Genomic DNA, 11,353 nt, shown 5'->3' with positions numbered 1-11,353 from the left:
TAACCAAAATAAAGATTAAGGTTAGAATAAGTAGAAGACTATGAGAACTTTTAAAGAAAAAGTACAGAAACGAACTAGAGTTTGGGTTACCTTGAAGACTTGTAAGACCAATCTAAACCTCGAACCGAAATACTATAAAACCTTACTTCCCCAAGTGTTTGATAAGCTTATGATGATTAAGCTTATGATTTCCCCACTCAAGTGTTTACACTCTCACACTCACCTAGCAATTTGCAGCCTCTGAACTTAGAGTAAAAGATGAATAATGGCTGGGTAGTAGGTCCTATTTATTGAGTTTAGGAATGAAAGGATCTTAATTTTACTTGAATAAAAATAATGGCTTTTTAGGTGAAAATAATTTGAATTGTTGTTCAGCAGAGGTTGAAGACTCGTTCAGAAAGGTGCTGCACTTATCAAGAGGTTGAAGGGTTGAATGGAAAATGATTTCAAAAACATTCAAAATATGCTGAAGGAGGCGATATAGTGCCCCCCTATAGGCGATATATCGCCTGGACCATTATGCCCGAGGCAAACGTGCATCATTTCGTGTTTTCCGTATCTACGTGCTGCGATATATCGCCCCCTATAGCTGCGATATATCGGCATACGCTGATTATTTAAACACGAAATTACACATTTTTAGCTTAATTCAAATTGAGTAAACAGCCTTGACTAAGCCCTCAAACGTATTCAAAGCTGCTGACTGACCTTAGAGCATTCAAATTTTACCCTTATTAAATTTAATCCTCTAAATACTTAATCCTTAATCACCCATACATAACATGTGCTTAAAATCCTATTGGTTCTTATCTAAACCTTATAGTATAATAATATTATCCTCAATATCAGCCATATTAATCAAACCTTAGGTTAACATCAATATTCTTAAACTATAGGTTAAACTTAGAAAATCTACAAGTACTACTATGAGTGTCCAAATAATTCCCGGTCTGAACCAAAAATCCACAGTTATAAAGATAATACTATAATTACTATAATACTACTATCTAACTAGCTAAGTAAAGTTCTTGGACTCTACATCAAGTAGGCGGGGAACGAAGATATAGGATTGTGAGACCGAGGGCCTCCTCCTGGAAGGAAGTTTGGTGGTGGGGATTGGGACGTCTTCCCATCTTGCATATTTGAAAATTCCTGAGTCGTCGGTGGACCCACCTTTGTCTAGGAGACCACAAGCTCGGAGCTTATCCTCATGGAGGAGGTAGGTGAGAGATCATCGACTGCAAGGGAGCTTAAGAATTGCTTCCCTATGTTCTTTCATGGGTTTGTTCGATGATGTTCAATGGTAGTTGGTTGTAGGAAAGAGTTTAGTGAGCATTTCGAGCTCAAAAGACCAACAAAAAAGAAAACAAAAATAAGTATGGCGAGACACTTACGAATTCGTTGGAAGGAATAAAAGCAAGAGGAAGCAAGGTCGTCCATCCAAAAAAATATGATCTTGAAATTAGGAGGATGGTTGGGTATATCCTCGAACAACCGTTTCTCCTTGGAATAGCTAGAGAGGCAGTAGAATCCATATCCACTGTGAGCTCGAGAAAGGTTACTCTTAAGACAAAAGAGATAGAGGATCTCGTGCACAGAGTTCCCCTCCCACTTCATTTCCTTGTACAACGACCTCAGGGCGGCTAGAGCCCTATATGAGTTGGTTTGGAGTTGGAATGGGGTGATACTGGCCTAGTCCAACAAACTCCAAAAATAGTCCCTTAAGGGAAATAAAGCCCCATCTCGCATATGCTCGCGACTCCAGGCCGCGAACTTAACATTCCTGTCGGGATTACCGTCACCAAGAGCATAGCAACTTCTCTCGTTGGAGGCTGCAGGCCGACACATCAACTTGCCAGATAACTTTAGCCTGTGGAAGGCCAACAACTCGGAGATATGTCCCGTGGAGGTTACATAGCTTTAATAGTGCTAAACTTCAAATAAATTTTCCTCCAAGGTTGGGATAGATTAAAGGACCTTAGAGATGGTTGGTTGGGCTGAAGCACTCTCCATGAGGCTAAATGAGAGCTCACCTGGAGAGTAGGCTATGGTGAGTCTAAGCTTAGGGTCTAGTGGAATTGGTTGGATCTTAGGGTCCGGATCGGGGTACACCGCAACTTGAAGTTTCTTTCTCTTCCTCTCTTTGACCTCGTCGTTTTGACGTCAAGAATGGGCTCGTATATCTACTTGTTCGCACCGTTCCTTATGCTCACGGATTAACCGTTGGTTTCGCGTAATGGCGATTCAGGGCGAGGAGATGACAGGTGGTAAGGGATAGCAAGCACGGGCCCCCACCGATTCTCTGAAGACTATGACATCTAATAAGAAAGAAAAAGGTGAGGGCCCATTACAAAAAAGAAGAGGAAGAGATTAAGATCGAGATAACAAGATCGCCTTAATCAAGTCTGAAGGCTCGAAATGGAGAGACTAACTCAAATGCCAACACTGAGTTGTTATAAATTTTGGGGCATCGAGAGTGTACCCACGCAAGAGTGGGTCGGTTATTATCAGTTTAAAAGAATCCAAAATTTCTAAGGAAAAAGTAGGCAGTTACCTAAAAAGGCTATATTATCGAGATATGTGCATTAAAACCCTAATCCATAACCCTATTTCTTAAGATACACGAAACTTGTATCCTAATACCCCATAACCTAAAAAGGTTTCATTTTTATCTGTTTTTACCATTTTTTTTTTTTGCCTAAATCGTATTTTTGATCAGTACACGTTTACACAATCAAAACTTGCCTATTGCAAAGGGGTTTTTGAGAATCTGGTAAAAACCAGAAAAATATTCTTACGGATAGAGGAAATGTAAACAAAAAATTTAATGAGATAAAGATCAGAAAAATTACACAAAGATGATCTTGGAAAAGTGGAAATTGTCTACTGAATAAGGGGAAGCATAAATGATCCCACTGAGTTGAAAGTTGAGAGATTGTGTTGTTTCTTCGGTTTGGAGAACATGCAAAGAAAAAAACTCTGGTTCGTGTTTCCTTTGGTGCGTATTTTCTTAAAGTTAAAATGCAAGTGTGAAGAGAATGGGGAAGAAAGGGTATATATATATATATATGCCAAGGGAATAGTAACGGTCGGATGAATCTAAGCCCTTAATTTGAGTTAAAAAGGGATCCAAGGTATCACATTTGATTACAAAAATTGGCGGCGAAAAGGAAATAGGAAAGGACGTGCGTAGGTAGGAGAGTACTCAAGTACTCTCAGTGAACAATCCCCTAGTGACGCGTGTCCACACTCGAGTGTGGTAGATAGGAACGTTTTTCGAAGGTGAATAAAAAGTTTCCTTCTCAGAGGATTCAAACCAACACTTTTGAGGGGCAAAATGTTACACCAAATTTTTGAGAATAAAATAAATGGCCTTGAAATGTAGGCTCAGAAAGAGTAAGCTCGAAAATAACAAGTGTTGGTTATACACTTGTATAAATTGACATAATCCCAGATCTGCTCAGCTAATGGCACTCGAGCATGAGTCGTATTGTTCGAGCCTGAACAGTCTGGCTCGAAGGCTTCGACCTTCTACGAGGAATGAGCTAACTAAAATTGCTAGATGAGGAGGAGGTTGTAACCGGAATGGCGAGCTCAAAGTCTGGATCGGTCTCGAAAATGTATCAGCCCAACAATCGAGCTCAGCGACATATTTTGCACATAGAAAGACTATTGGAAAATCCATATTCCTTAGGGATTTGTTGTTATAAGATATTAAATCCCTATTATCATGGGCTATTATGTAATTAATGCATTATTTGTATTTATTTCAGATTTAAATGCTTGATTGTAACTTCCCGAAATAATGGGAAGATATTCTTTCAACCAAGTCTATAAATAGCCTGGAGTATTTCATTTGTATGGACACACAAATTGTATTGGAGAATACTCTGCCAAATTGCTTTCTAAAGAAGCTTTGACAGAGTAGTGAGAGTAATAATAATGACTCGTGGACTAGGCAAATTTTAACTGTTGAACCACGTAAAAAGCTGGTGAATCCTTTTATTTTTCCTGCATCATTGTTTAGTGCTCTTCAGATCTAAGTTGACGACAAACGACGTCAACACGAACAAATAAAAAAACATGAATAATACAATTAGCAGTGTTGACGCCGTTTTTCGTCAACTTAAAGAATAAGAGCAATTTAAACAAAAACATACCAGAGGAAATAGAAAGTATAGATAGGATCATTTACGTGGTTCAACAGTTAAAATCTGCCTAGTCCACGAGTCTGTATTATTAACTTCTTGGGATTTCTGATAGCTTTCTGGAAGCAATTGTACAAAGTTCTTTCCAATATCAATGTTTTGATCCTTACAAATTATCCCACTCTATTTATAGAGGGGTTTTTTGAATCTCTTCCCATAGATTTTGGGAAGTTATTTTACAAATCAAATAATATAATTCCATTAAATGCATACATCTATCACGTACGCGGTAATATCCCATAATATGTGGGATTTAATAACAAATTACATCAGATCCCTTAAGCATAGGGAATTTATAACAATAAATACATTCACACACAACTGACGAGCTTGGACGCTAGGTTCACGTGCCTTCGAGATCGTTTACCTATTGCGAGCTCGTGTCCCTGGTTCGCCTATGCTCCCAACAAGTAATTATTGACGAAACCATCTTCTTTGAGCTTACACCTCTCGAGCTCGAACCATCTTGTCTTAGGGCAGGAAATGAATCAGGAAGTTTATACAAGTGTTGAACCATTGCTACTGTGAATTGCGAGCCTAACTTATAACCTCAGAGCACCTCCGAGACTACGTAGTTTCCGAGCTCACCAATCCGAGGTTGCCACTTGCTGCCTTAGCGAGACTGTCCCTATCTTGTGGGTCACATGACGACTGTGCTAATCTCGAGCATATGGCTTACGAGCCTGAGTTTTGAGATCAAAGTTCTCATTCTCAAAATCTGGGTGTAACAAGCAGAATATTAATCACTCAGAATTAAGATTGAATTGACTTATGGTCAACGTTATGATATAATTAAATTAGATAATAACGATACTTACTTATCTTATCGATAATTAATATCAGTCCAGTCTAATGTAACAAAATACATCGAATCTTATCTACTTGGTCAGTGTCCTAGATAGGACATCACACCAAATGTGTAAGTAGATCTTATCGTAGATTACCGAATCTATAAAAATCCAATGTACTAATAATCTTTAGGACAAAATACTTTTGAAAATATAATTACAATTATAATACACTGTGATCGAGTCACTATAATTGTAACTATACATATGTTCGGGATTTTATAAAAGTTTGTCCTAATAATAATTAATCATGTAATAAAACATGTAAACGACGCAATTTGATTGAACAAAATGATTTCTACTACTTTATTGGTAATGAATGAAAATTACATAAGAAATGTGGTTTTATAAGGGCATAAAACCCAACAGAAGGTTGGTTGCAGGCATAACCTGCTCACCATCAGTTGGTTTTGGGTCCTCTTTCTGTTAAGGCTAGCCTATGGCAAGCTTCACGTCATGATTCACTTAAATTAAATGTGGATGCTGCTATTAGTTGTTAGATTGGTATTGATGCTCTTGTTAGGGTTCCTTTAAGCTGTTGGCAAAGCCTTTACTTGGTTTGATTTCACCAAAAGAGGCGGCTCTTGATCTTACTTATGATTTGAAAGGGTGCTTGGAAGTTGGTTTCTTTGTCTGTATTGTTGATAGTGATGTAGAGGTTGTCGTTAACTATGTCTCTTTCTCTCGTGATGTTGTTTCTCAAAGGGGTTGTATCCTTAGGTTATCTGTCTTTCTAGGTATGTGTCTAGTACATATTTTGTGCAATAAAAATACCACAACACATGGTTTAACTAGATATGCACTACATATAGAAAACAATAATACTTGGTTAGAAGATGTTCCACCTTGTATAATAACCAATGTATTTCATGACTCTAATCAATAAAATTTGGTCATTGGTAAAAAATATGTTAATAAAGATACAAAAGTTTTCCATGTCGTACAAGAAGAAATGTGAAAAGCTTTTGTAATTTTACACGCAATACATATTATACCGAGCATCAAATATTTTACAATTCACTCATAATCAACATATAAACTTGCTTATTAAACAAATAAAATAAATAAACCAGCAATCAAATGAAGCAAAAGGGAAAAAATGTATGAGAAAGCATTGACACATCAATCAACGATTAACAAAAGCACAATGCTTCCTGATTTCACCAGCCTTGCCGGTAAGGACTCCAATCTTGCCCATCTTTACCATAGACACAACAAAATCCTTAGCAAAAGTGGGTTTTTGTGAGTTTGCTTGCATTTGAACATAGGCCTTTGTGTTAGGATCATTAAGGAGAGCTGCATCAGATTGGAATAGGCCTCTTCTTTTGGCTACAACAGTGTAGTAATCATTATCGAATGATTTGAAGCTACCGGGGTCCATTTCGACTCGTGTAGTAATGTCATTAGGCTTGCATTTTTTCTTCAAAGTTGCAGCATAGTTTCGATCTAATGAGGGGTCTATATCACCTTTGCCTGTGAAATTGTACAAGCGGTTGCTAAATGCAGCACATAAAGATCTTCCAATGGTGTGCCCTCCTAAAATCCAGAAGGAGAGGCTTTGGTGTTAGATTTTATTGAACATCAGAAGATACAATATAGAGATATGTTAAAATAAAAAATAAAAAATATGGTCTTTACTACCTGATAAAACTACCAGGTCTTTAGCATCTAAACCCTTTGAAGCAAACATCGATTTGAGTGTTGTTATGTTAGCAAAAGGAGGAGGTAAGCCAACTAAAGCCTCCATGGCTACTGACACATTTCCATCTCTTCTGCCAGTTGGAACATCCCAATAAGGTCCATAAATCTGAAAGGGAAAGACCAAAGTTCAAATTGGAACACAACTCCATGAATTTATATCTTTTGTTCACTAGTGCGTGTTTGGTATCATCTTTTGATGTACCCAATAAGCCTATATTTGAATAAATTGAGAAATATTGTTGGTTAAATGTAATTACCATGGATACGGCATCTCTTGCTACCAAACTCAATATATCAGCACATGAAACAACACCAGGACAAATTTTTTCTACTTTGGATTTTGCAGCATCAATGACATCAAACCCTCTTAGACTCAGGTTGGGAATGGCTGCTTTCTCTGCTTGGTTGTTCTTTGTCGAGTTCAATAGAACAGAACCATCACATCCCTGCATATACAACTTATTAGAGTAGTACTCTTGCATTGATTGACTTGTGACAATGATCCTTTAAAAAAATGTCCAATACTAAACCATACAGTGGAGCTAAAAGATAATTGTATAATCACACTAAATTGTTTGTACGAAGTAACTGATATGCAATGACAAACAGACCAATAAGTAATGAAAATCAAAATTGTTCAAAAAAAAAAAAAAGGAAAAAGACCAAGTAGAACTCAGTCATAAAGGACGTACCCTGATGAAGCAGTCATGAAATTGCATCCTCAAGAGAGGTGCAGCAAGAGTTGGAACTCGAGAGATGTACTTAGATGTTGTCTTTTTAATGACATTTTCTGCTTCTGGACAAGAGCGCTGGTAGAAGCGGAGTTTCAAGCCTTGTGAGGTGGCACTTTCAAAGACAGAAAGAACAAGCAGAAGTTGAAGAAAGACAATTAAGGATAGCTTGGCACTCCCCATTGTTGGCTATAGCAGAGAAGTGTTATGCTTTGTTACTTCAAGGGTGAGATGGTAAGGGACTAATGTGCCTGGTTTTTATAGCAGAGCTTATGCCGTATGACTTGTTCATTTCGAGAATTATCTTATTTGATTATCCATTATTACTTGTAGTTTTAGCTCAAATTGATAGTTCTTTAGTAATCTAGCATGCTGGCGGTTGTTAGCCTTAGCAGAAAAAGAAAAATCAAAACAGTTGACATCTAATGGATTGCCACTAATAAAATTGCATTATACTAATATTTTGGCATTCAGTTTCAATATTATTCAATGAAACTAATAGAGAAATAGCAAGTACTTCAACACAGCCCTGAGTTTCCTTTCTTTTTATCTTGTTTTCAATTACTTCAACAATAATTAATTATTCTCTTTTTCCCCCCTTTAATTTGTATTATAAGGTTCATATTTTCCAAAAACTAATTCATCTGTATAATTGATTTTAAACGTACGTAAACATCTTTTAAGGGGGAAAACACGCATACAAAATCATAAGACTAAAACATTTCTAAAATGACAACTGGATAAGCATGATTAATACGAAAGGTAAATACAAATGGAAAAAGAGTGTGGCTGGCACGTTAACAATATTCTAATACCCATTGATTATGAATATTATCTACATATGTATTCAAATATAGAGATTTGTTTGACCTTAACCATATCACTCTATAACATAATTATTTACAAGTTGCAATAAACATTCTGTGTGAGTGTGTGGTCGTCGGGACTATAATTATTGATATTATTGTTTGACTGGAGACCATATATATACCATTACCATAACCATAAGGGTCATTAATTACGTGAACTCCAATCCTTTTAAGACTGTAAAAACTAAGGTTGATGGTTTGGTTGCATAATAAAATTGGAATGGTAGTCGTATTGGTATTGGTAATAGGAATGGAATAAGAGTAAGAATGAAATAGGATAAAATTTCTATTATTTTATTTGGTAGATAGTTTGGAATTAATAACCGAATGAAGATTATTACGTTTGGTATATTATAGAATGAAATGTAATTAATATTATTTTGACTTTTTATAGAATGTTTATTTTTTAAAATTAAATTATAAGTATCCATATATATTAACTTTTTTTTAATGTTACATTTTACGTCACTACTACCTTTTTTTTAAAAATAAATTTAAGGAATTGTAAAGAGAAAAAGAAAATATAGCACATTTTACATTTCTCGACTTGATATGGGCCACCAAAATTTTAGTTAATATTCACGAAGAATGTTAAATTATTTTCATTTATATTTTTATAGGGCACTCTACAAAAATATGGGAAAAAACAAGTTACTTTCTATATTTATGGACATAAAATTTATGCCACAAAATATGGTAATTTTAGGAAAAATAAATATGTGAATCTCACAAGATACTATACACAAAAATACACTCTCTCTTTCTTACTTTTCTATCCTCATTACGTATCTTTCATTTAGAGCACTCTCATTCAGTGTTCTACTTTATCATTTAAAATACATTTCCAAAACACACATTTTTCTATTTTACATTTAAGTTTTACATTTTACCATACATCAGATTCTCTATTTTTTTTTCTCTATATCATTTAAATATTATATTTTCAAATATTTTTTATTCATTTAAAATATTTTCTATAACTATCAATAATATATTTATATATTTTAATGTTTACAATATCTACTCATATGTAATATCACATAATTATATTATAATTTAAATTTATCCAAATTTATAAGATAGACTAAAATATCAATTATTCTAAAAAAATTACAAATAAGAAATTTTATCATTCTCAAAATATATTTTGGGAGTTTTCATTGGAAATATTTAAATATAATATAATATTGTGAATATATTTTTTGGTATATTCTATGGATATTTTTTTTTGATATATATATATATATAATATTTTGAAGATATTTTTTGGTATATTCCATGGATATTCTTCTTTGATTATTGTGAAAGAATATTCTTAGCATATTCTTCAGTATATACTAAGAATATTCTTTTGATTTTCTCAAAACTTCACCTATAAATAATATCATTATTTTACAAAATTTTACAAACACTTTCATTTCTTTCTTTACACACTTTTTATGTTTCTTCTTTCTATAGAGTTCCTATGGATCCTGACCTTGAGATATTTGACTCTTTATCATCTGAGGAGGAGGAGGAGGAGATAATTTTAGCTCTTGCTATTGAAGAAGAACGCTTGGGTAATAAAAGAGGCTCAACATCGCATCGTAGGTCTATTCCCCGATGTGCATTCATTCGAAGAAATTTGCTTGAAGGCCATCAACGCATCTTTCAAGATTATTTTTCTGAGTCCCCGACGTATCCACCGAATTTATTCCGCAGGAGGTTTCGAATGCAACGTCATCTTTTCTTGCGTATTCAAGCCGAAGTCGAAGCATATGAACCATATTTCGTCCAAAGAAGAGATGCTGCTAAAAGACTGGGTCATTCCTCGCTTCAAAAAATAACTGCTGCAATGAGAATATTAGCTTATGGAGTCTCTGGAGATTTTGTAGATGAATACTTGCGGATTGCAGAAAATACAGCAACCAAGTGTTTGAAAAAATTCGTTAAGGCTATCATTGGCATATTCTCCCATGAATACTTAAGATCCCCAAATGAGAACGATATAGCTAGATTGTGCACAGTTGGAGATAGTCGCGGGTTTCCTGGGATGTTAGGAAGTATTGATTGCATGTATTGGAAATAGAAAAATTGTCCAAGTGCTTGGAAAGGAATGTATTGTGGTCACATTCACGAGCCAACTATAATTTTAGAAGCTGTAGCGTCATATGACCTCTGGATATGGCATGCATTTTTTGGATTGCCAGGCTCCCATAATGATATTAATGTCCTAGAACACTCTTCTGTTTTTAGAGAGCTTGCTGAAGGACATGCTCCAAAGGTCAACTACTCAATAAATGGAAATGACTATTCGATGGGCTACTCTCTTGCCGATGGTATATTTCTTTCATGGTCTACGTTTGTCAAAACAATTCCTGCTCCACATGGCCGTAAAAATAAACATTTTGCAGGAACTCAAGAATCAGCAAGAAAAGATGTAGAACGAGCTTTTGGAGTGTTTCAAGCTCGATTCGCTATTGTACGTGGACCGGCACGATTTTATGATCGACAAACACTTAAGGAGATTATGATGGCATGCATTATTTTGCATAATATGATCGTAGAAGACGAGGGACATACTTATCTTCGAGTAGAAGACTTTGTTTATGAACAAAGCGATGAAATAACTGAAGAGCCTATGTCCCATGAGCATACAAATGAATTTGTAAACTTCATTCAACGCCATCATCACATTCGAGATCGAGGAATTCATTTTCAACTTCAGTCAGATCTTATTGAACATTTATGGGAAATATATAGTAAATCTTAAGTATTTGCATTTTATATATTACCAAGTTTAGGCTAATATTTATGTTCTTATTTTGAGGAAGATGTAACTTTAGTTTCTTTATTTTCACTATGTTAAGCCTAATATTGTATTTTTGTCATGTTTTATTGTATTTCCTTGGGATATAAAATATGTAACCTTAAATTCAAGATATTAATAATCAAGTCAACAATATTGCCTTTTACATTAGGAAGCTTTTACAGCCAATATAAACTATTGCAATAAG

General features: G+C 35.0%; 2 protein-coding genes across 2 annotated transcripts; one reads left to right on the top strand and one right to left on the bottom strand.

Annotated features, from left to right (window-relative positions):
• Positions 1-6,182: 6,182 nt before the first annotated feature.
• LOC133815940 (peroxidase 27-like) lies at positions 6,183-7,671 on the bottom strand. The gene is made up of 4 exons (XM_062248695.1): positions 7,450-7,671; positions 7,015-7,203; positions 6,698-6,863; positions 6,183-6,592 (listed from the first exon to the last, which is right to left on the bottom strand). Exons 1-4 carry the CDS (start codon positions 7,669-7,671, stop codon positions 6,183-6,185), a joined length of 987 nt encoding a protein of 328 aa, XP_062104679.1.
• Positions 7,672-9,822: 2,151 nt separating this feature from the next.
• On the top strand, positions 9,823-11,109 carry LOC133814097 (uncharacterized). Its single transcript, XM_062247101.1, has 2 exons — positions 9,823-10,399; positions 10,547-11,109. Exons 1-2 carry the CDS (start codon positions 9,823-9,825, stop codon positions 11,107-11,109), a joined length of 1,140 nt encoding a protein of 379 aa, XP_062103085.1.
• Positions 11,110-11,353: the final 244 nt, after the last annotated feature.

The sequence above is a fragment of the Humulus lupulus genome, chromosome 2 (assembly GCF_963169125.1).
Source record: "Humulus lupulus chromosome 2, drHumLupu1.1, whole genome shotgun sequence".
NCBI classification, from domain to species: domain Eukaryota; kingdom Viridiplantae; phylum Streptophyta; class Magnoliopsida; order Rosales; family Cannabaceae; genus Humulus; species Humulus lupulus.
The sequence above is the reverse complement of the archived record's forward strand: the minus strand, read 5'-3'. Positions and strand labels throughout refer to the sequence as shown.